At 55.5% G+C, this 24,454-nt stretch overlaps 1 protein-coding gene across 13 annotated transcripts in view; it reads left to right on the top strand.

Moving 5' to 3' along the window:
• Positions 1–24,110, top strand: part of PCNT (pericentrin) — a 96,110-nt gene extending 72,000 nt beyond the window's left edge. For 5 of the 13 annotated variants that reach the window (XM_032486255.1, XM_032485869.1, XM_032485795.1 and 2 more), the window contains 17 exons: positions 270–418; positions 3,233–3,427; positions 4,127–4,300; positions 4,932–5,127; positions 6,108–6,330; positions 6,565–6,715; positions 7,730–8,329; positions 12,006–12,241; positions 12,966–13,068; positions 13,780–13,938; positions 17,727–17,861; positions 18,283–18,378; positions 19,042–19,283; positions 20,369–20,442; positions 21,341–21,464; positions 23,161–23,264; positions 23,679–24,110. In XM_032486255.1, the coding sequence (XP_032342146.1) occupies positions 270–418; positions 3,233–3,427; positions 4,127–4,300; positions 4,932–5,127; positions 6,108–6,330; positions 6,565–6,715; positions 7,730–8,329; positions 12,006–12,241; positions 12,966–13,068; positions 13,780–13,938; positions 17,727–17,861; positions 18,283–18,378; positions 19,042–19,283; positions 20,369–20,442; positions 21,341–21,464; positions 23,161–23,264; positions 23,679–23,722 (3,005 nt within the window). In that variant the 3' untranslated portion in view covers positions 23,723–24,110. Of the gene's footprint in view, positions 1–269; positions 419–3,232; positions 3,428–4,126; positions 4,301–4,931; positions 5,128–6,107; positions 6,331–6,564; positions 6,716–7,729; positions 8,330–12,005; positions 12,242–12,965; positions 13,069–13,779; positions 13,939–14,260; positions 14,411–17,726; positions 17,862–18,282; positions 18,395–18,572; positions 19,284–20,368; positions 20,443–21,340; positions 21,465–23,160; positions 23,265–23,678 lie in introns of those variants that run through there. The other 8 variants (XM_032485995.1, XM_032485594.1, XM_032485655.1 and 5 more) reach the window with 8 other exon arrangements.
• The last annotated feature ends 344 nt before the right edge of the window (positions 24,111–24,454 follow it).

Raw genomic sequence — 24,454 nt, 5'->3', positions numbered from 1 at the left:
GTGTGAAAATGAGCCGAGTTCCCTGAAGGTTTATGTTCAGGTTGTGGATGTTCACGTATCAAACGTGCAGATTGCATGTTTTCTTACTTAACGTGTGTAGTTCTCATCTTACGTTTTTGTGAAGTACTCTCACCAGTCTTGGGGCTCCTTGGATGTCTTCTCTGGTGAGAGGAGCCCCCGTGGCTCTCCTGGGCGTTTGGGGGCCTGGCCTCACCCCAAGCAGCCCCCCAGAGCTGCGATCCTCTCCCCTGCCTTTACTGTGCCTCTAGGTGCTGGCTCGGGGTCTGGAGAGATGCTAGCCCACGGCTCAGGAAGACTAGGAGCTCCCACTGCTGGTCCTGCGGCCCCTCCTGCCCCCAGAGGGTTCCGACGGTCACTGGTCACTGTGAAGAAGGAGGTCCATCCAAAGCAAGTGAAGGTAACGGCTGAGGGGCATGGGATGGGCGGTGAGGGCCCCCTCTGGCATCTGAACATATGACCCTGTCTTGGGAAGCAGTTGTGATTTGTTTGGTTTTGAGGATTGACCTTCAGCCTTTCCGGAGATGACCCAGGGGTTCTTGTGCCAGGGCTGCCCCCCGACCCTGGGCACCTGCAGAGGTGGGGAGGGGCCTTATCCTGCAGACATGGGGGCGTGGGCCAAGTCGGAGCCTGAGGCACAGAAGAGGTGCTTCTGTCTCATCCAGAGCCCGAAACAGGCGCGGTTTCTTCCTCGGCCTGTACGGCAGGCGGGGTGGTTCTGGTGGGCGTCTCAGCCTGGGCTCGGCTCAGTGTTCACACTTAGTGGTGCACATGCAGAGGTTTCCGGGTGGCCCAGGTCACTCCCGAGATGTCACCTGTATGTTCCCGACCACTGTCCTTGGGGTGACGGGAGAGACCGGGGCCCCGGCTTCCCTTTTCCTGGAAGCCCAGACGTCAGCCTCAGCCGTCCCGCGGGGCTGCTGGCCTGCTGCGCCCTGCACACGCCCTCCTAGCTGGTTCTCTCCGGGGTTCTCTCTCGGCGTCTGGGGGTTTAACGTGGAGACAGAATTGAAACTTTTCCCAGCTCGAATGCACATGTGAGAGTGGAGGGGTTTAAGGTGTGCACTGTGATGATCTGACACGTGTGTCAGTTGCAGAACGGTCACAGTCAGGTCACTTAGCGCCTCTACCCCCAGAAGGCAGAGTGTTTGGGAAGCTTTTCTTAGGTTTTCTTCTCTCTCCACTACTGCATACTTTTTATGGCAAAACCAGTGACGTAAGCTTGACTGATTAGGTAAATGGTAATACACCTCTGTTGTGTCCTATCTGGGTGTCAAAGTATTCCCGAAGGAAACAGTTTTGATGTTAAGTAAAATCTTGTCTGAAATTGTATTCAAAACATGAAACTGTTTTTATTCCTTTAAGAATTGAAATTGCAGTAATGTTTTCTAGCTTTTTTTTTTTGCATTTCTCAATTTTTTATATGACATAAAACATTAAAGACGCATTTCTGCTGGCATCTCCAACCTAACACTAGAATTCCTAATTTTCTGGGGAAAAGGTTGAGTGTTTATGCTCAGGCCTTGATCTTTACCACCTGATGCTTAGTGATTGGAAGGGAGAACCCAGCAAAGCCCGGGCACCCTTTCCTGAGCAGCCACGAGGAGGCAGCGGAGGGAAGTCAGGCGCTGGCACCTGGGCAGGTGGCTGGCCTCCTGTGTTCCCCACGTTCCCCAGGCTTTTGTGGACTAGGGGTTTCCTTGGTTGATTTTAAGTGTCAACCCTGTTTGTGGACTGAAGCCGCCTGCCCGCCGCCGTGAGGGAAGCCGCCCGTCCAGCCAGGTAGTTCCTAGTGGGGTGCGGCCGCAGGGCCAGGTCCCGGGGGCCCTGTGTGGTCGCAGCCCTAGCCGCCTCGAAGTCGGGGACACAGGTGCAGGTCCTACACGTGTGAGGGGCCCCACGCCGGGAAGAGTGTCAGCTGGAGCAGGCGGGGCACTGGGTGACGGGCGGATCCACGAGACTGCCCACGGAGGCCACGGCGGTGCAGCCCCTCCATGGGACGCCATGGTCCTGAGAGTGGAGGTGCCTCGGTCCTCTCAGCCCAGTGCTGTGCCTGTGGTCCCCACGCCCGGCCAGCACCGGCTGGGGGTGCTGTTCCATGCTGGTTCTCAGAGCCGTAGGACGGGGCCCGTGGGCGGCTGTGCTCCTGGCTGGCGAGGGCGGAGGACCTCACTCATCACGGCTGTTCTTTCTGGGATGCATTTCTTTTCGTGCTGCAATCCAGGAAGGGTTCCCATGTAGAAAGTGGCTGGTTGGCTGCAGCCAGGGCAGCGGCTGTCATGCTGTCTCGTCGGCCTCTCTGGACGGACAGCTCTGGCAGCCGCACGGGGCAGGGGTGGTGGGTGTCCCGCTGCTTCGCCTGCCTCTCTCCTTCCCCAGGGGCTGTGACTCGCATCGTTTCATGTCACATGCCTTGTTTATAAAGTGAAGTTGTCCTAGATTGTTAAAGATAGCTGCTTGCACAGAACACAAGATGCATAGTTTGGTGTCCAGCACTTTTATGTTAATGTCTCACTTTTCTGGTCGCACCATTAGAGGTAAATCTCTAGTTTACTGGTCCTTGGTTGTAGGCCCCTTGGTTGCTAGTGCCATGTTCCCCACATGGCTCCCTGCCGTGCCCTTTGTGTGAATCTGTGCCTGCACGTGGAGTGAGGCCGGGCGCCAGTACTTTGAACTCTGTGTGGGTCCGGCACCAGCTTCTTGGGGGGACAGCTCTGGGTAGAGAAGCTGCCTTCTCTCAGCCTCCTTGGGAGGGACAGATGGCCGGTGTGCCCGTCGAGGCCCTGTGGCGGGGACGGGGGCACAGGCAGGCTGGCATGGTCAGTAGCTGGCCCAGTGCTGTCTGCTGGTGCCCTCCCCCAAGGCACCTCCTGGTGTGGAGCTGTGGTCCCAGGAGAGCCAGAGAGGTGCCCGGCATCCTACTGACCTGTTTGTGCAATTTGGCCCAAGGCCCTGAACGTCCCTAAACTGAGTGTCTGCGGTGAGGGAGTGGGTGGGGCGGCTGAATTGTGGGGGCTGTCGTTGGAGCAGCTCACACAGAAATGACTCGTTCAGATCCGGTTACTCGTCTCTGACAGTGGTGACCTCACAGATAGAGCAGTGGACTCTGGTGTCTGGTGCAGAAGCCGCACTGGCAGCCTGGTGACAGTGGGGCAGTGGTGGAGAAGAGGGTCCGGCCACTTTTCCTTATTCCTGCGGTGTTTGTCCACTCCAGGCCCTGCTGCAGATGGTGTGTGATGAGAGCCACCACATCCTGGCCCTGTCCGAGTGCCGTGGACCGCCCAGCGTCCTGAGCAGGGGCGAGCCCAGCACCCCCCTCGAGCGCCTCCCACAGGGGTGCCGGGGGCTGCTGGAGGCAGCAGCGCCTCCGAGGGGGCACCCCACCCCAGCACCCCAAAAGGGAGAGAAGGTACAGGCATTCTGGGTAAAAGAAGAGCAGTGGGCTGGGCCAGCTTGAGGGCTCTGCTTGGCCACAGGGTGGGAATAAGGCAACGAGAGGTGGGTCAGCGGCGGCAGCGAGACCGTGTCCCAGCCAGCCACCCCCTCACTTGTGTTCTCTAGGCTCCAGCCACATGCCGGCACCTTCCAGGCCTTGTTAGGGCAGGAGAGGCTGCGGGGAAGGGATGGGATGGGGAGATGGGCATGCAGGCCGGGCCTGAGGCCACAGGGTCTCAGTGTCCACGCTGCAGCTGAGGGCCAGCACAGAGGTCATGGCTGGGTACTGAAGCCGCCCAAGGGGAGCCAACAGGCCACGGGGCGGAGGGAACAGTGGGCCAGACCCCAAGGCCGGCCTTCGATCTTCAGGGGCGGGGGGTGGGCAGCACAGGCTGGGTGCAGAGGGCAAAGGGCAGCCAGCCCGCTCACGGCCTGCACGGCACACACGCCTGCAAACGCCCTGCTGCCACCCAGGGCCCTGGCCTCTCCTGGACCGGGGCTGGTGCACAGTTAGGTGGGGGTTGCCCCGTCTCACCTCCCTCGAGGGCAGCCCTGGCTCCTCGTGCCCCAGCTGGTCCTGGGCACCTGTGCACCCTCTTCAGTCGGGGTAGGTTCTGTCAGATCTGCAGGACGCGTATGTAGGAACACCGAGCTCCTTGTTCTGATACTTTAGGAACCTTCTGACCTGGGCCTCGATTGGAGGGGAGAATTTCTGCAGGTTGTCCAGGAAGCCTTTGAAAAAGAGCGAGAGATGCTGAAAGTTGAGCTGCGGCCCCGACTCTGTGGTTCGGACGTTGGGGGCTGCAGCACGCTGTTGGAGAGGCTGGAGAAGGTGGTCCAGGAGCAGGTGAGCTAGCCTCGACCCCCGGAGCCCCCCACCCCTAACAGAGGGTGATGGGAGCTTTGGTTCCCATGTTTCACCTGACCTTAGAACGTGGTGGAGATTGAGGGGCAGACCCTGCTTCAGTCTAAGGATAATGCTGCGTTTTTATGTGTGAATTCCAGTGAAGTGGAAAGCTTTATAGATTGACCCTCTTTCACAGCCTCACTCTGTTCTGGAAATAACTGGCCTTTCCTTGAAAGCAAAAGGCCAATTCCAGGCGGCCCAGCCCTGGCTTGTGAGCGCTGAGCCTGGGGTCTGAGGGTTGGAGGGTCTGCACTGAGAGGGCACTGGAGTCCAGATGCCGGGCATTGACCAGGCCCAGGAAGTGAGACCAAGGTGCTAGGGGCAATCTGAGGGTCCCAGGGCCACTGTGCCCACGTTCCGTGCCACACAGTTGTCACACATGTCTTCCTGCGAGCCTGCTCTTGCCCTGGTCGAGGACTAGACTGAGACCCGTGAGCTGTGGCAGTGATGCTGGGAGCTTGAGTTTGCAGAGCAGGGGCTGCTCTTGCCTGGCCCCGCAGCCCTTGGGACCTCCTTCTCCTGCCATGTCTGTGATGTCCCCTGACCGCTCCCCTCCCCGCCCCATCTGCAGGGAGGGCTGCAGGAGAAGTCCTTGGAGCACCTTCACCTGTCGGACAGGAGCCGCCTGCTGTCAGAGATCCAGGCTCTGCGCGCCCAGCTGCGGATGACGCACCTGCAGAACCAAGAGAAGCTGCAGCAGCTGTGCGTGGCACTGACCAACACAGAGGCCCGCGGGAGCCGGCGGGAGCACCAGCTGCGGAGGCAGGGTGCGCGCGGCCCTCGGGCTCCCTGGGCCCCAGAGCACAGGACACGTGCCGATCAGGGCCGGCGCTGGGGGCGCCACAGGGCCACTTGCATGAGGGTCTCAAGCTCACATGAGGCTTGAGGGTCCTGTTGCAAGTTTCTGCGTTTTATTTAGACTCTGGGGTTTTCACACAGACACGTCTGTGAGCAGAGAGTACTTTACTTTATTCTTCTTCCCCGTCTACTTCCCGTTCTCGTCACTGCTCGCGGGGCTCCCGAGTGCTGGGTGACAGGCCGTTTCTGTCCTGGGGCGGCCTGCGTTCCAGCCACGACCCCAGCCTGGAGCCTCATGCTGCATGTTTCTGGGCTTGATTTGCTAGTCTTTGGCATTTTGTTCATGGCGGTCCTGGTTTTGGTGTCAGGGGGATGCCAGCCTCCTGGAGGACCCGTGTCTCTGCCCCTGTGTTCTCCACAGGACTCTGTAGAAATGGGATTATTTCCTCCTTGGTTTTGGGAGAGTTCTCCAGTGAAGCCTGGTGGGAGGCAGGCAGTGTAGGAGTGGTGGGTAAGGTGGGTTTCGGGGTGACTACAGGGATGGTTGCATCTGTTCTCCGTGCACCAGGCAGGGTTGGGTCTGAGCAGCCTTTCCTGGTCAGGTCCTTTTCGGCCCACCTCCAAACTCTGCCTCTGGGAGACCACGCCCGGGGGGCTGCGTTGCACCTGCAAGGCCTGCGAGGCTGGAGGATGTCCTGCCCACTCTCTGCCCCTGTGTCTCTTTGCTCCTCACCAGCCACGAGGGCAAGGCTTACGGGGGTGTGAGCAGAGGGCGTGTGTCCCACATGTCCTCTCTCAGCAGAATCAACGCTTCTGGGTCATGGAAACTTCATGGTCTCCCGAAATGATTACATCCTGTCCCCTTGGTCTGCTTTTAATTTTGTTAAGTCATTTGCAGCTCACTGTGGCCTCCTGAATAATGATGTTTCACATTTAATCTCTTTTTCAGTTGAGTTACTGGCCTATAAGGTTGAGCAGGAAAAGTGTATAGCGAGCGATCTGCAGAAAACCCTGAACGAAGAGCAGGAGAAAGCAAATCATGTTCGGAAGCTGCTGGTGGTGGAACAGAGTGCGGTCAGGGACCTAAAGTCCGAGCTGTGCGAGTGCAAACAGGACAACGAAAGGCTGCTACGGTCCCTCAACGATGTGCAGAAGGAGGTCCTCCAGCTGAGGTGTGTCCACACCTGACTGGCCTGCCCTCGCCACCTCTACCCACCCTGGCTTCCACTCCTCAGGAGGAGCAGTGGAACTCGCATGGCTCCTGCCGTGTTTGGAGGGGACCATTCTGTTCCCACGTGCTCGTGGAGGGCTGAGCACTTGGGCCAGGAGGTGGCAGGGCCTGCCTTCCCTGCCTGAGAGCTTCGGGTGCTGGCGCATGTCCCTCTGAGAGTGCTGTCCCCACACAGGTCGGTGCTGGACAGTAAGGAGAAGGACCTGGCGAACGCACTGCAGCAGCTGGAGGGCGAGCGGGTGAAGGGGCAGGCCCTGCAGAGCCGGCTGGAGGAGGAGCGGCTGCAGTACCTGCAGAGGGAGGGCCAGAGCGCCAAGACCCTGGAGGTGAGGCTTGCAGCCAGTGGTCCTGCCCGTGGATGAGGCTTCGGGGTGGTGAGGGGGCCACACCTTCAGGTCACAGAGTGTCTCTTTGGTGACGGACGGCATGGCTGCTCACAGTTCCCACCACCTCCGCACATTTGCTTCTGCAAGGTGGACGCAGCATCAGAGCATTGTGGCAGAGGCTGTGTGTGCGGCGGTGCCTTGTGTGCAGTGGTGCCTTGTGTGGCAGCCATAGTGGCCATATCTGGTGGTCTTTTATGGTCCTGGACAAGCTGACCACCGTCAGTGGTTAGGGCGAGGCTGCCGTTTACCAGCACAGAGCTGCGGTTGACACAGGGGGGCGAGTATGACTGAGTCCTGGGTGTTGTGGCTGAGGGCAGGGAGATGAACCCGGACGTGTACGCTGCTGTCAGAAGTGCCTTGACCGCAAACAAGGCAGGCAGAGTCACAGGAGGAGCCACACACATACTCTGTCGGTGTCGCGATACCATGTACACATATACACTGCTATGTGGAGAGAGCTGATGGCTACTCTGAAGCTTTATTAAGTTGCACGGTCTTATATAGCAAAGAAGAATGACAAAGGAAATAGTTGACAGGCAGCGTCTGGCTCAAGGTCAGAAGACCCTTTGTTTTGGTAAATCATGTTCATGTTGGCACCAGTGAGCCTTACAGCTTATCAGGGCGGAATGTATGAGAAACGGCTGCTTTACAACGTTCTTCTTGGACTCAGGCGGCTGTTCCTGTTTTAGGTTGCCCTCCCTCTGGGGATCTTACCCATCCTTGGCTAACCAGCCTTCTCACCTCTGAGTCTGCAGCTTTTTAGAATTTGTTTACCATTCCGGCCCTTGGTTCCCACAGTCGGGGGCCAACACACTCCTCTCACCCACCCAAGGGATCACGTCCAAACGTTTACCTGCTGGGTTGGGGGCACAAACAGACGTGGGCAGGAAAACTGTTTAGACACTTTTGCCCTTGATTTAATTCTTCTGATCTGTCTTTCCGTGCATGACACAGGAGCTAAGAACGTCTTTGGAGAAGCAGTTTGCTCATAGTAACCAGCTGTGTGTCGCCCTGGAGCACGAGCAGACGGCAAAGGACAACCTCCGGAAGGAGCTGCAGATCGAGACCTCGCGCTGCGAGGCGCTGCTGGCCCAGGAGCGCGGCCACCTCTCTGAGCTGCAGCGGAGCCTGGAGGCCGAGCAGGGCCGGGCACGGGAGTTGTCGGAGGCCTTGCACCATGAGCGCCTCTTGACCGAACGGCTGAGCCGGCGGGCGCAGGAGAAGCAGGCGCACCAGGCGCTGCTGCAGAAGCTGAAGAGCCAGGGGGCCCGCGTGCGGGAGCTGGAGGTGGCGCTGGACACAGCCCGGCGGCGGGCCCAGGAGGCCGAGAGGGAGCAGGAGGTAAGTGCCGTGCCGAGGCCCACCGTGGAGGCCCTGCAGACCCTGGAGAGAGAGCGGGAGAGGCCTGCGCGGGGCCAGGCAGAGTTAGAGCAGCCGCACGCGGGACGGGCAGAGCAGGAAGGACGCAAGGCCGCGAGGACAGGAGCGGAGCTGAGGCCCAGCAGAGCGGACGCGCACAAGTGGAGGAGGTGGCAGAGAGACAAGGAGACGCTGGTGAGCCCGCTGCGGCCTGGGGGCCTGTCCTGGTGTCCGTGCATCCCTCCTCAGAACACGGCCGCTTTGTAGCAGGTTGGAGGTCGGGAAGTGTGTGAGTGCCGTCTTTGCTTTTCAAGTGGGTTTGGGTGCTCAGGGCCCTGGCAGCTTCATGAGCACCTGAGGATGGCCTTCCCATCCCTGCAGTGAGGCCCCTGGGAATTTGGTCAGGGTTGCGTGGATCTGTGGTTCTCTTTGGGGAGTACCATCCCCTTAACAACGTTAGGTCTTCTTGTCCGCGAAGTTGGAAGTTCTCTCCGTTTATTTAGGTTTTCTTTAATTTCTTTCAAAGATGTTTTGGTCCTTTCAGGTGATAAGCTTTGTATTTCTTTTGTTAAATTTATTCATAAATATTACTTTTTGATGCTGTTACATATTTAGTTGATTTTGCTTTCACTTTCAGATAGTTGTTTGCTAGCGTGTAACAAATACAGGTGGTTTTTATACCTTCATCTTGCATCCTGCAGCCTTGCTGAACTGGTTTGTTAGTTCTGGTTTTTTTAATGGGTTCTTTGGAATTTTTCATGTCAAAGAGTACGTTATTTGCGAATAGACAGTTTCACTTGCTCCTTTCCAACCAGGGTTCCCTTCTCTCGTCGCCTTGCCGACGCCTGGCTGGGACGCCCGGTGCACCATGAGCCAGGCTGAGGGCAGCGTCCAGCCCGATTCCTGAAATTAGGGAGCAGCCGGTCTGCTGGCGCCGAGTTTGATGGCAGCTGTGGGACTGTGGACACCTTCAGCAGGGGAATGCCCGTCTGTTCTGGTTTATGCGGTCTTTCCTATCTTTATTTCCAATCATGAGAGGGCACTGGATTTGGTTTTTCAGTTTTTCTTGAGATCTGTGGTTTTGTCCTTCTGTTGCTACAATACCTGGTGCTGCTCTCACATGTCGAGACATCCTTGCCTTCTCGGGAGGCTCCCACTTGAGTTTGGTGTAGGTTCTTTTCTCCCGGTGTTGGATTCAGTTTGCTGGTATTTTATTAAGGATTTTATTGTATTTTGCATTTATATGTGGAAGGGGTATTGTTCTATAGTCTTTTGTGATGCTTTGGGGTTTTTTTGGCTTTGGTTTTGGCTCTTTTGTTGTTGTTGTTGTTAGGATGATTTTGACCTTGCAGGATGGGCTTGGAAATGTTCCCTCCTTTATTTTTTGGATGAGCCTTAATTTTAAACATATTTTATGTCAATAGAAGCCTTTATTTCTAAGGGAAGTATATCTTCTGTCTTCTCATGAATTGACATTTTGCTCTCTTTAAAAATATTATTTTAAAACTTCAAAAAACACACCTTTATTATTTCTGTGTTTTGTGAAATTATAAAAAGCTTTTAATACGCACAATGAAAACCAATGGCCCAGTCTTTTTAATGGCTAGCCTGCCGTGAAATGGTTGAGAAATGAATATTCATTATTATTCATACACACCACCAAGTTCACCGGTGTAAACTGCACAATTCAGTGGCTTTTGCTGTATTCAAAGCGTTGAGCAGCCGTCACTATGATCAGTTTCAGAACATGCTCGTCCCCCAGATGGAGCCCTGCACCTGTGCGGCCCTCCTAGCCCCTGGCACCACCCGCCTACTTCCCGCCCCTGTGGGTCTGCTCTTCTGGATGTTTCTCATCACTGGGCCCCTACGGGGGCGGGGGGCTTCTGTTTCTGGCTTATGTCGTGGTGTTTTCAGGGTTCACTCACCTTGGGGCGCATTGGCGACCGTCTGTGATTTTTGTGCTGTTAAGCAGCCCTCAGAGGAGCTGGAGGGCTTGGGTGTGGAGGAGTCTTTGTGGGGGCAGAGCGTGGCCGGGAGGTGTCCCCAGTGTTACAGGACGGAGGGGGAGGAGGCGGGCGGGCCTGGCCCCCAGGGCCCCCAGGGCGTGTTCCGGGTTTTGGGTGTGGGAAGAGGGCTTTATAGTTTTCACGAGCGTCCCAGAGGGTGCCCCAAACCACATGTAGAGTCTTCTGCCAAACCGTTTTATTCAATTTTAGGGGGTTTTTTTGGCTTTTGTTTTTGTAAAACTATGTGATAACATAGTTGCTTGAAAAAATTAATACAAAGTGTCTTCTAAGTGAAACCAGTAACTGTCCTTCACGATGCACCTCAGGGTGTGTCTTTAAGCGACATGGTCCTTTCGGTGCATTTCCGCTGTGGATGGTTAACTTGATCTGGACTGTTGGGGTCTTTCTCTGGCCACAGAGGCCAGGCCTCTCAGAGTTATGTAAGGCCAGTTTCATCTTTTCTAATGGAAATAAGCTGTCGGTCCCTCGGTTTGTTACTTTGCTCATCTGGAAAATGGATAAGTGAGGGTCCCAGTTTCTCCACGGGGCTCAAGCACTGACTGGGACAATGCGGGAAAGGGCAGGTCTGAGCTGCACATGTGGCGGCTGGAGGAGCTTGGCTGGAAGCCGGCAGGGTCTGCCTGCTGGCCTGTAGCGGGCTCCCTGCCCAGCCTGCCCTGTCCTGTCCTGCCCTGTCCTGCTCGGTCCTGTCCTGCCCTACCCTGCCCTGTCCTGTCTTGTCCTGCCCTGTCCTGCCCTGCCCTGCCCTGTACTGCCCTGTCCTGCCCTGTACTGCCCTGTCCTGCCTTGTCCTGCCCTGCCCAGTCGTGTCCTGTCCTGTCCTGCCTTGTCCTGTCCTGTCCTGTCCTGTCCTGTCCTGTCCTGCCTGGTCCTGTCCTGCCTTGTCCTGCCCTGTCCTGTCCTGCCCTGTCCTGCCTGGTCCTGTCCTGTCTTGTCCTGTCCTGCCCGGTCCTGCCCTCCTGTCCTGCCCAGTCGTGTCCTATCCTGTCCTGCCTTGTCCTACCTTGTCCTGCCCTGCTCAGTTGTGTCCTATCCTGCCGTGCCCTGCCCTGCCCTGTCCTGCCTTGTCCTGCCCTGCCCAGTCGTGTCCTGTCCTGTCCTGCCCTGTCCTGTCTTGTCCTGCCCTGCCCAGTCGTGTCCTGTCCTGTCCTGCCTGGTCCTGCCCTGTCCTGTCCTGCCCTGTCCTGCCCTGTCCTGCCTTGTCCTGCCTTGTCCTGCTCTGTCCTTCCCTGTCCTGTCCTGCTCAGTCCTGCCCATCGTCTCCATCCCACCCCAGCCCTCCTCCCCTGTGAGTGGCCCCAATGCTCTCCATGCCTCAGCTGTCTTCAGCATACTTCTCAGTCCATGGACTGGTTTCTTTGGGTGATCTGCCATCTGCCCCACAGAGACTCGGGTCCTGGATGTGGGGCAGGGAGCAGTGCCTGGCTGGCGGGCTCTCCAGCACCTCCACAGTGGAGGGATCTCACGAGGGAGTTGTTTCCACCTGGTGAGGTTGGGCTTGGAGGCCAGAGGGCCTCCCAGGACTTGGGCTGCACGGTGCTGGGTGTGTGCGTTCACATGCGCAGCGCACTGTGTTGCGTGAATGTGTTGAGATGGAGGGACCAGAACTCGGGCTGTGAATCGTCCTCACGTTTGTGTCCTCGTCCCAGGTCCCTCCTCTGTCCCCTGGTGCTCACCTTGGGCCTGGCAAAAGCTTAATGGTTCTCAGAAAGGAAGGGGACCCTGCAGTGTGGCTCCACCATCTGAGGGGTCGCACCGGCCGAGAGCATGTCGAGGGGGTGTGTCGAGGTCTCTGCCCCAGGATATGTGGGTGATGTCTCTTCGGTTTTCTCGGTCACCCTCAGCGGGAATTGGAGCTGCAGCACCAGCGAGACGAGCACAAGATCCAGCAGCTGCAGCGGACGCTGAGGGAGCAGCAGGCAGGGGCGCGGCCCTGCCCCACGGAGGCGGCGGGGATGGCCGAGACTGAGGCGGAGGCCGAGCGCCTGCGGGAGCAGCAGCTGGGCCTGGAGAAGGTGCGGCAGCAGCTGCTCTGCGCGGCTGGGCTCCTGACCAGCTTCATCAACCAGATGGTGGACAGGTGGGCCTCCCGGGACCGTGATGGCGGGTCAGCGCCGCTGATGTCAGGAAGAAGCCCGGCTTCGGGGCGTGTCTTTGATTTCAGATCCGTGTTTCCGTAAAATGGACTCCATTCTCTGCCCGCGTGTGAGGGTGAACTCGGGGAAGATGCTGATGAAACTGTGTCTCTTGCATTCTAGTGTAACAGGAAACACAGGTTCCTTTCAGAGCAGTTCTCCCCTGCCGTTTACCACTGCTCACCGCCCAGAGGGTCCAGTCCAAGGCCAGCCCCACCCCTCTGCCCAAGCCACTAGGTTGAGGTGGCGCCCGTGTCTGCGCCCCAGGGGGACGCGTCTGCCTGGGTGAGGAGCCGAGACCCTGCCGTTTGGCATGGACAGAAATTACTCACGATAGCATTCGTTCTGTGTGCCCTTTTCTGGGCACACGGACACTCAGCTAGCACGGCTCTCCAGTCTGCACTGGGTTTGGTTAATGAAGCAGTGAAGCCTCGCCTTGGGCGGCATTTTGGTAACAGACGCAGAGTCATGCAGAGAGCTGTGGTGGGGGGTGGGCACACTGAGGAAGCCCTGGGGTCGGCGGTCAGCCTCTGGAGGTTTCTGGGCTCACCAGACTGCCTACCCCGGGACCACCTGCCCCTCGGTGCCGCCATCACTTGGAGGGCCTGCTGGGTGCCCGCCTGTTGGCTGGACCCGTGTGCCCCTCGTGAGTGTCATGTGCTTCCCCAGGACCATCAGTGACTGGACGTCGTCGAACGAGAAGGCGGTGGCGTCTTTGCTGCACACGCTGGAGACACTGAAGTCTGAACTGGGTGCATCCAGCTCCTGCCGGGTGAGTCCAGTTTTCTTGTTCATTGTCGCCCGCCTGCTTGCCTGCCCGCCTTGGAGCCTGCCTCTTCTGTGGTTTGCCTCCGGAGGGGCCACTCAGTGCACTGTCGAGACCCTGGGCTGGAAACCAGCTGCCCGTCTGCTGCGTCCGGAGGGCTTTGGGTCTTGGCTACTGCTGTGAGTGCCCGATAAGCAGCGGGCAGTGGGGCGCGGAGCCCGCTCTCCCTCTGACCCACCTGCGTGCACAGAGCACCCTCAGATGGTCTGGTGCGTCTTGCCCTCCTGTCTGGTGGGTTCCAGTGCCTCCTCAGTGTCCCACGCCTGCCGGGGGCTGACCAGAGGGAATGGGCCTGTCCCGGGGGACCCTCGGGGAGGGACACGCTCTTGCCGGCCACCTGTCACATACAGCCTCTGCCAGCAGTGCTTTTGGAACAAAGAAAGAGGGCCGTTTTGTAACAGGCGTACTTTGTTCACGCGGCCCAGTTTTGTGCAGAGTTTATTTCATAGAGGATTGAGAAGAAATGTGGTTTGGTGGTTTGATGGTTTTTATTATTTCACGTCCCCTAGGTGGACTCTGCCTAGCCCCACAAGCTCCCACCAAGCCCAAACATGTTTAAAATTGTAATCCCTGAAAATAGCCAACAGTAAAAGCCATGAATAACGTGCGTGCCTTTTAAAAGAGAATCCTCATACATGGAGTTTTTTTCTCCTTAAGAAGAAAACAGCGGCAGAGCTGCAGGTCCAGCTGGTGGACGTCCTGCTGAAGGACAATGAGTCCCTGACCAGAGCTCTCAGCGCGGTGACCCGGGAGAAGGCAGAGCTGCACCGGGCACTGTCCCAGCTGGAGAGGCCCCCCCGGGGCTGTGCGCGCAAGGTACGGGTGCCGGGCCCGCTGGCCGCGGCCGGGTTTTATGCTGTGTTCGGACTCTCATGAGTGACCCTTTCCCTGAGACAGTGCTCGATACTTGCTCATGAGAGGAAACTTTGACTAGGAATTGAATAAGCTGATGAAATGAGAGTTTTGTTTGACCTTCACCTAATGAAAACAATTACAATTTTCCTGGTTGTGTATTTTGATAGACATTTTCTCTGGAATGTCTCAGTTTTTCTATTTATATTCAGCCTTTTTGTTTGTGAATTGCTCTTTTTTTTTTTTAATGAAATCTTTTAAAACTTGTTTTTAAATTTACATCCAGTTAAACCTGCCTCTTGCTGGCACGATGGTGTTTGAGCTTTGCTCACCGTGAAGCCACCATGCTGGCAGAGCATGCGAGGCGGTCCCGCCCGGCCCCCAGCCTCCGGCTCCCGGCGCCCCCGTGCTCTGCTGCCGGTTTTCCTGAACGTCTGTGAGTGGGACCACAGGGCTGGGGCCTAGGGGCCTCTTCACTTCTCTGTAAAGCAATTGAGGTCCATGGGGGGCCGTGGGCCACGGCTCAGACCTGTTCTTTGTCACATGGCTCCACCTGGCACGGATGCACCCAGCTTACGAGGGGCCCTCTGTAAACATCTGTGTAGGCGCACTGCTGTGTGGACGGAGGGTTCTTTTCTCTGGGTAAAGGCCCAGCAGTGGGCTCCCTGGGTCTGGCGGCAACTTGTGTGAACTTCCGCCTTTGACACCACTGGTGATTTCCAGAATGGCGGCACCGGTTTGATGAGTGTTCTGGCTACTCCACACCTTTGTGTTGGTGGCGTTTCCCCTTGTTACGTCAGCATTCCGATAGGTGTGAAGTAGCTTCTTACGTCTTCCTTGGTGAAGTGCCCATTGACGTCTCCTGCCTTTCCTTACGTTGGATCATTTGTGTTCTCATTGCTGAGTTTGGGAGCTCCTTAAATAGCCTGGGCGTGACTCCCTCCTCAGACCTGCAGATGCTTCTTTCCGGGTCTGCGCTGTCCTGTCTGTGCAGGACCCTTTGCAAAACAGAAGGTTTTAATTTTGATGGTGTCGTACGTATCAGCTTGTTCTTGGCTTGTGCCTGGAGTTTTACAGTTTTACTTTTTACTTTACGATCTGCGTTGGGTTAGTTTTTGTAGTGGCCTGAGGGGTGGGTTGAGGCCCGTTTTCATGCACTTTGGTCTCCAGTTACTCCTACATGCTTCATCGACCAGATGGTCCTCCCCTCCTGAACTGTCTCTACCTGCGTCAGAAGTCACCGGTTGGTGCACGTGTCTGTGTCTGGATCCTCTGTTCTGTTGCACTGATCCGTACGTCTGTCCTCCACCAGCTGCCTGATTGACATAGATTTATGGACATGTTGGGGTCCAGCAGTGCTCTGGTTTTTTCTTCTTTTTCAAATTGTTTGGCTTGGCTATTGTAGTCTCTCTGTACTTCAGCATGAATTTTAGGATCTTGCTGGTTACTCTGGGATTGCATTAAGTCTGTAGATCGATGTGGGGAGGACTGGGAAGGAGAAGTGGTGTGGCCACGATGGACAACAGTCTGGCAGGTCCTCAGAGTTGTGGGGCTGCTGTCTCACCCCAGCCCCAACTCTGGTGTTTACTCACAAGTGAAAATACATGTGTGTCCACGTAAGACCTTGCTCATAAGCTTTCCTGTCACCGTGAGTCCTCATTCAAATGTGGGGATAACCCAAATGTCCATTAACTGAGGAGTGTATGGTAAAATACAGTATATCCATGAATGTTACTTGGCAATAAAAAGCAGTTAAGGACTGATGGATGTACAGGGTGGATGAGCCTTGGAAACGTGACAACAGTGAAGGGAGCCGGACCCCATCGACAGGAAGCGTCCAGAACAATCAAGTCCAGACCCAGGGCCCAGGTCAGCGGCTGGCGGGAGGGGTCAGGAGTCACTGCTGGGGTGCAGCACTTTGGGTGTTGAAATTGGGTAATGGTGCTGGTTGCACAACCTGTGAACAGACTGAAAATGAGTTCAGTTTCACACTTTAAGAGGATAAATTATATGGTGTGAATTATATCTCAGTAATGCTGTTATTAAAAATTGGGGGAGGAATTGACGTCTGTAACTGTATCTAAGCTTAACTACTTGCGCCTTCTTATCCATGTGCTTGGTGTGTCGCTCCATGTAGTTGGATCTTTTAAAATTCCTTTCTTAAATGTGTTGTAGCTATTAGCCTGCAGATCCTGTAAATGTTTTGTTACATTGTTACACAAGTATTTCACTTTTGGGGGCCGTTGTAAATGGCAGTTTTCAGGTATTTGTTTTCCAGTTGTTTGTGGCTCGTGTCGGAGGTGTGACTGCTGCTCATAGGCTGAGCTTGTGTCCTGCAGCCTTGCTAGCCTCATATTTTAGTCCCCTGAGCCTTTTTGTAGGATTTTCTCCATAGACAGTCTTGTCGTATGCTCTTGAAAGGGGGTTTATGTCCTTCTTTCCAGTCTGCATACCTTTGATTTCTTTTTCATGCTGGTTGCACTGGCTGGGCCTCCCCAGGCTGGAGGGGGACATGCAGCTCCCATCCCGGGTGGAGCCTCCGTCTTCACCAAGGCGGATGCCCTTGGATCAGTTTGAAGACGCTCCTTCTGTTCCTGGTTTGCTGAGACTTTTTGTCATGATGGACATTGACATTTGTCAGGCTTTTTCTGCATCTGTCGACGTGATGATGAGGTGTTTCCTGTGGTGGGTCACGTGGAGTTTCTCGTGGCCCCAGGAAGAACCCGACTGGGTCATGATGTATTACTCTTTTTAGGTACTGCTGCGTTCGATTTGCTTACGTTCTGTCGAGGGTTTCTGTGTCTGGCTCTGTGAGGGGTGTTAGCCTGGAGGGCTTCTTCTCGTTGTCTCTGCCTGGCTTTGGCCTTCTGAAGTGAGCTGGGGCTGTTCCCTCCTTGTCTGTTTTCTGAAGGAGATTATGTAGAGCTGGTATTTGTTTCTTCCTTAAATATTGTTAAAATTCACCAGCGAGACTGGCTGCACCAGTGTTTTCTCTTTCAGAAGGAGTTTCTGGAGCTGTTGGGCAGAGGGTCCCGTAAAGGGCAGCTGAGTCCAGTTGGTCCATGGGGACGTTTGGGCCTTGTCCCTGCTGGTCTGTCAGGACCGAGAGGATAGAGTTGATGTCCTGGTGCAACTCTGGGTCTGTGTGTCTTTTCGGCTCCACCCAGTCCCACCTTGTCTGTTGTGAGGCTCTGTGGGAGGTGAAGGGGCTTCTGTGCTGGTGACGCTGGGCCCAGCCACAAGGTAGCGCCAGGGTCTGCTCCCAGACGGGACGTTTTCATCTTGACGAGAGCCCTGTCTGCGCCTCTGGAAGCTGCTCCGGGAAGTGTTTTGAGGCTCCTTGCTCAGGGCACCCTGTGTGAACTAACGCGTGGTCGCCCGAACACCCTTGTCCTTCCTGTGAAGTGTGAGGAGGCACGGGGTACGTGCTTGTGATGTGCAGCCCGAAGGCAGGTGGAATGTTTCCTTCTTTGTGCCCAAGATGACATCTGTGCTGGTGTCTCTTTCCAGAGAAGACCACGCTGTTGTTAGAACCAGGAGAGTGTGGCTGTTTCCCTCTGCCTCATCGGGGATCACCTTGCTCTGCACCTCCTTCTTCCTAGTCCTGCCCTGGAGTCGTGGCCAGCACAGCCAGGCTGCCTTGAGGCCACTGACCACATGGCCACAGTGACAGGCGGGTCCTGGCCGTCTGTGGTGGGCGGCATCCATGACCCCTCACCGTGGGTCCTTCTCTTTCTGTTGTGTGTCCCCAGGGGTGCTCTGCACAGCATGGGGTCCAGGCTGTGCCACTGATGTTGGGACACATGCCTGCTCACGCTGCCCTCTCTGCCCGGTGCCTGGCCCTTGGACGTGTGGCTGCCATGTGGGGCCCGCCCACGGGGGTCCAGGTGTGCTGCCCTCACTCAGGGGTCCAGGTGTGGTCTTCGATGGCCCTGGAGCAGAGCTGTTTGCATCTGCCAGGGGTCAGCATTTCTAGGACCAGGGAGCTCTGAGTGTTTAATAGGCTCAAGGCTTTGTATTCAGGGTGACTTCACAAATATTAGGGGTCTTGTTTTTAGTGAAAATACGCTTTCTGTGCAGCCACATTTCAGTTAGTGGTGCGCAGCAGCCCCCTGCGTGTGGGTGGTCTGGCTAGTAACCATGTAGCAGCTGGGACACCACTGAGGAGAGGCTGGCCGGGGCCAGGGCGGGAGGTGCAGCCGGCGGGGTTTGGCTCCAGGCTGGGGGCACCGCTCCGCTCTGAGCCGCTTCTCTCGAGATGCTGTCACGGGAGCAGCGGTGTGGACATGCTGTCTGTGGTCATTGCAGAGGTCAGACAGGTCTGTGTGGAGGCAGGACAGGACAGTCTCGCCCAGCTCAGCACGACCCCCAGACCCAGCTCTGCCCACGCCGGAAGTAGCCAAGGTGAGACCGAGCCCAAGTGTGGTGGGGGGTGTGCAGACTGACCACCCCTCCTCCCACGGTGTGTCCAGTCCACAGACCTACATGCCCTGTTCACAGCGGGCTGCTGTTGGGGCTGTACGTTCTGTGGGTCTGGGCAAGTGTGCGAGGACCCGTGTCCACCACAGTGTCCTGCACATGTTTTCACTGCCCGGCAGTCCCCACGCTCCCGTGGTGCTTCTGAAATCCTGGGTTAAGGGAGAAACCTGTGATGCCTCGAGTCCCCAGATGATAGTGAGACGGTCTGACCGGCAGCTCACCCTCCGCGTCTCTGACACTGAGGCACGGGCTGTGGGCCTCTCTTGAGGGAATATCTGTGTTAGGACACGGACACCCGCCTCGGCCTATAATCCAGGTTTCTGCCGGCTCCCCACGCCCCGACGCCACCCCCAGTTTGGACCTAACTTCATGGTCAGGTTTGCGGGGCCTTCGCGGGTGAAGGGACGTTGGTCTCTGTGTATTGTCTGGTAAACAGGATCGAGCCTTGAACAGCAGGGCTGTCTGTGGGTGCAGATGTCGTGTGGGCTGACTCCTGTGATCCCCGAGGAAAAAGCACCCAGCATGAGGGTGCTGTACACACCAGAAGGTCTTGTTCTGTGCTTAAGCTTCACTGTTTTTCCCTTTGAGATGGAAAAATTGTACCTGCGCTATCTGCGAGCAGAGAGCTTTAGGAAAGCCCTGATCTATCAGAAGAAGTACCTCCTGCTGCTGATCGGCGGGTTCCAGGACTCTGAGCAAGAGACGCTGTCCATGATCGCTCACTTGGGAGTGTTTCCTTCCAAAGCGGAGAAGGGTGCTGTGGCATCCCGCCCGCTCACGAAGTTCCGCACGGCCGTCCGGGTGGTGATCGCAGTCCTCAGGTATCGGAGGCACGTGCCCGTCTTCCGCGTTAGGTCGTTGTCGTCTGGGAAATGCTACAGTTGTGTTCTCCTCTGAGATGGGTGACACTTGAGGCCTTAAAGTCCATGATCCTTGTCTCCGGAAGCCACGTTGTGCAAAATTGCACCTTCTGAAATGGAGAGAGTTTTTGTGACACAAAGCCTTACCCTTAATGGGGTTCCTTGTGACAACAGGCACGTTGATCAAGTTTAAGCTGCGTTTCCTTTCGGTACACTTCAGTTTCCCTCATTTTAGTCAATCCTGTGTTACAAGGTGGGGCATTGCCAAGAAGACGTGGTCCAGCAGGTGTGTGCTTGGCATGGGCACGGCCCAGCTTCCGCTGCGGACACAAAGTGTGTGGGGGACCCTCGCCCCCAAGCCCCCCGATGCAGCCCTGCCCGTCCCCGCCCTTATTTGCACAGGGCGCCATTGTGGAGTGGGGATGGGACTCCCTGGTGTGATGGGGGATTTTGACTATTTCAGAAGTAACAGTGGTGAAAATCTATTTTATTTTACAATTTTTAAATTGGTTGTTTTTCTAAAACTGTTCCACTAAGAACCGTGCAGCTGTGTCCACCCTGTGGTCCTCCAGGCCATGCTTGCCTGGCTGTAGGAAGGGGCAGCAGGACTCCCATTGCCTTATCTGGTCCACCCACCCACCCGTGGGGGTGGGAGCCACGTATACCCTCCCTCCTGGTTCTCCTGGCCTCAGGCCACCACCCACCTGCCTGTCCTTCTGTCTCTCGCTCCATCCATCCCAAACCTGCCTCCCATCTTCCCACCAGCATGGAGCAGTGGCCTTCCTGGGGCCGTGGGGCTCAGAGGCAGCTGGGCTGAGGGGGAGCCACCGGGGAGGGAACGTCGAGGAGAGGGGCCCCCACATGGCATACCTTCTGGCATCAGGAGTGAACAACTGGAGGGCCAGGGTCTCTGTTTCCCCTGCTGTCCTGAGCCCGGCAGGTGTGTTGGTGACCTGACTGTGCTCCCACGCTGGGAGTCGGGTCACGTCCGGATCTGCGTGGCTCTTTTCACTTCTGTTTCGCTCTGGTTTTCAGTGTCTTTCTTTTCTTGGTAGGTTGCGCTTTTTGGTTAAGAAATGGCAACAAGTAGACGGGAGAGGAGCCGTGGTGCCTGGTTGGGCGCGCACAGGTACGTCCTCCACCCGCAGCACCTCCTCAATGCCCGTCTGACCTCAGGGCCCGGGGGATCAGTGACGCACAGTGAGGGATCAGAAAGTCAGCCAGAGACAGGGCTTTTGAAGGGAAATGGTTTTTATCTTGGGAACGAGCACAAGTTCGTACAGTTCACGCTGGGGAATAAAAGTGGCTCAGAGGAGCGCAATGAGGATTGAAGGTAGAAATGCTAAATATATTAATAACTTATGTTCTTCAATAAAAAGTCCTTTTTCTCCAAAACTGAGTGAAATGCTGCTTCACCTGTGCACCTCTCTGTGGGGGCATCGCTGCCTCCTCTGCCTCAGCCCCATCTCGTCTCCTGTTGTCTGCCACCCCATCACACAGGCCCCCCCCCAGGGGCAGCCTTGCACAGAGAACTTCCCACTCAGTGCAGGGCCGCACTCCTGGGCCCTGCCGACCTTCAGGGCTTCCCCACCCGTGCCAGTCAGCTTTGATGTCCATGTATGAGTCATCACACTTGAAATCACACTGCTTCATAGGCCTTCAGGGGAGTTTGCCTGCCTGCCCCTCGCCCCCGCCTCCCCTCTGGGCACCCGGTGGTCCCCAGGTTCCGCCCCTCTACTCCTCAAGGCTCCTCCCTCAGGGCACGGGGCGCTCCTCCGGGAACTGCCCACACACCAGGGGTCAGGGCCGGCCTTGTAGGAATGAAATGCAGGTGATCAAAACTCAGGTTTCTTGTAGAGGTTTTTAAAATATAACTTTTATAACAGGGACCCTTAACATGTTTTGAACTTGCCATGCACACTCTTAAAAGCTCATAAATTTAAAATTTTGGTGGGTGGGCCTTCTTACTAAGTGCATCTGGCATCTCTTTTCTCAACCCCTTTCTTGTTAAATAATTCTGGGGGAAGGACCCCCAGTGCCGCAGCGGCAGCAGTCCTCACCCGACGCCAGCGAGTCCCCACCGACCCGGGACGTGTCCTCCAGCCACGCCAGGGACCCTGTGGCAAAAGCCTCCCCACGCAGAAGGGAAAGGTGAGTTGTGGTGCCTTTGGCTGCTTTTCCAGTGCAAGAATGAACGGGGCCTCGGGTGTAGCCGTCGGTGGGAGCCCGTCTGCAGAGACAAGGCCGTCCATGGAGGTGTGTGTCCTGGGCAGTTTGTGGGGGTGCCCAGGCACACATGAACCCCCACATGTACACACATACACACGTGCAAGGCCTTAGTGTGAACTTCACATGATCTCTTTTCTTTGGAGTTGGGATTTTATTGCACATGTGATGTATCTTTAGACTTACGATCCACTTGGCAATTGAGATGTTACAGTGGTAAGGTTAAATATCCATAACGTATTTGGGGGAAAACCCATTATCAATGAAAATACAATTAAGGGGACTTGCTGGTTGGATTGTAGGATGTAATTTTGTGTAAAAATTGCTGTGAAGAAAGTCTTCCCTGATGGCTTTGATGGTCTGGGCTGTGGTTGGTGTCACTGTCACATTCTGAGGCCCTGGGGTCGCGCAGTGGTCTGGTGTGGCCTGTTGTGCGGGGCTGACCCTTCACTGTCTTCATCGTGATAAGACTTCTCATCCCAGTGCAGCTCGTGGAAGACGTGACTCTTTCTCCAGGTCGAACCACGTAAATGACACGAATCACCCTACCAGATGCTTGAATATGATGATGAGTCATTTATTCAATTCTTTCAACTCTGACTTTTCCAATATTTGGAACCTTCCCTTGAGGTGAACAGAAACGCCCATTTGTCTGTGGTGTTGCACGCGCACGCAGAGGCTCCCGCCAGCGCATCGGCTCCGATCTCTGCGTGTGCTCCCCCAGGGTTCTAAAGGGAGCTTGTTGGAGGGAAATGCGTCCTCCACCTCTGCCATCAGACCAGCAGGGATGAGATGCTGGCCTCTGGTGATGGTGGGCACTCTGTACGAGCTGCGTGGTAAGAGCGAGCCAGCCTTGGGCGGCCCCTCCATGATGGGAGAAGCCGCAGCCATGGCGGCCCCGGCAGCCAGGAGCCGTCTCTGAGCAGGCCGAGGTCCCCGCTCACCGTGCGTCTCTGCTGACAGTGTCCCAGCAGAGTCTGTGCTCCTCGGGGAGATGCACGTTGAAGGTGTTGGTCCCAGAGTAAGGCAGGGGCCGCAGCAGCGTGAGTCTGTTCTCTGTCTGGTTGTGGCTCCCTGGGGCCCAGGTTGGCGATTCCTTTGAAAGAACAGACGAGGCCCAGGCCTCTTTCATGTGGATGGTTAAGAACCACTCCCTGCCCTGGAGAGAAAGCGAACAGTGATGCAGACGGGGCTCCCTGGGCCCAGCTGGAGGCCAGGAGCGAGGGGCCAGGCAGTGGGACAGTTTGTGCTGGTCAGGGAGGGGCGCCGCACAGGGCACAGAGGTGTGGGTCTTAGGGACACTGGGCAGAATCCGGTGGGGGTAATAGATTCCTACTTGAAGATTTAGTGAAGTAAATAATATATGATAGTTTTTACTTGTTTTAACTCGAAGACGTTGTATAGAAGTTGGTTTTTAAAGCACTATGTAGCATCTTTTTAAAAAAGCCTTTCTTTTGAGGTAAATAAGAAATATGGAGGTACCAGCCACCTGCTTTTCCCCGTTTCCCCAGCGCCACTGCCGTCTGCGCTCACTGCATTCAGACCATCTGCTGAGCTCAACTCTGTTTGTTTCTTGGTGTGGTTCATCTGTATCAAGATCCATTTCATTTCTGAATTCCAGATCAGAAAGATCCCTGACTGCTTCTCAAGATCCGGAACATTCCTTGACGGAATATATTCATCATTTAGAAATGATCCAGCAAAGACTAGAAGGCGTCCCACCAGGTACTAAAAGTCCTGTTTTCTGAAGTAGTCTCACTGGTCCAGGAGTGTGCAGTGTGAGGAGGACTGCTAGTGGCCAGCTAGTTTCAGTCTGGCTGACCAGCCATCACAGGTGGGACCGGAAGATGGGTGACGAGTGTCGGAGGTGCCTTCAGGACGCGCTGTGGCGGGTTGGAGCTGCTCGGGCACCAGCCAGGTCTCTCTCTCTCTCTCTCTCTCAGCGAACGTGAAGATGGTGTTTCAGCCGGGATGGAGTTTGTCCAGTGGGTCTTAATCTTCCCTTAAACCACTGTGTGTTTTAATTGTAATTCTTATTTTTACCAAAAATAAGTTAATTCAGTGTTAGCATTTTAAAATTGGGAAATTCTTCCTAAAAGACTTCTGACAAATTGCTACCTCATTTCTATTTGTATTTAGATTCTACTTCAAAGAAACCCTGCTACCAGAAGACGAAACAGTGAATAAAATCCTTGTGGCTCCGACCTGTGATCATTCTATTTGAGGAGAAGATTTGATTTTCTGAGGAACGCTCATGTGTGGCACATGTCCGAGGCGCCAGCCCCTAGGTGTCCTCATCTTCATGCTGCTACAAAGCCAAATGGAGTATTTTCTATGTAATTTCAGTGCGTTTTAGCTTCTTGACTTGGAGGGGTTGCCACGTGCTCATGAGTGACAGGCAGCTGGCCGGTTCTGTGTCGGCAGAGCCACCCTGGCCACCTCCATGGAGGGTGAGCAGGGGGTGGCTTCCTGATGTTTATTTTCTTAAAGTGCACTGGTGGAAACTTGGTTTAAGAACAAAAACATAAACAAAAAGAGATAATAAAATCAAAGCCTTCTTGTATTTGTGAATAGCCCTTGTTTTTTAGTTTTATCTAGTTTCCTTTATCACTGGCAAAAAAATAAAACATAGACTTAGAATTTATGTTAAACTCCTGCAAGTCAGAAATTTTCAGTGGAACTGAAAGCACTCTTCACCTGGTAAGACAAATGGCCACTTGTGCACCGGTTAATCGTGACTGGTTTATTCTGCTTTTGTGAGCTGCTGCCACCGTGTATTTACTTCTCACGCCGTGGCCTTCTGCATTTTGCTCATGCCCACTCGTGCCACGTGGTAGTATCTACTCGGCACCCTTTGCCCAAAAGTCTGCCTGCCATGTAGTATTAGTAAGTGTCTCGGTGTGTTTCTGGGACCC

The sequence above is a fragment of the Camelus ferus genome, chromosome 1 (genome assembly GCF_009834535.1).
Source record: "Camelus ferus isolate YT-003-E chromosome 1, BCGSAC_Cfer_1.0, whole genome shotgun sequence".
In the NCBI taxonomy this organism is placed as follows: domain Eukaryota; kingdom Metazoa; phylum Chordata; class Mammalia; order Artiodactyla; family Camelidae; genus Camelus; species Camelus ferus.
The sequence above is the reverse complement of the archived record's forward strand: the minus strand, read 5'-3'. Positions and strand labels throughout refer to the sequence as shown.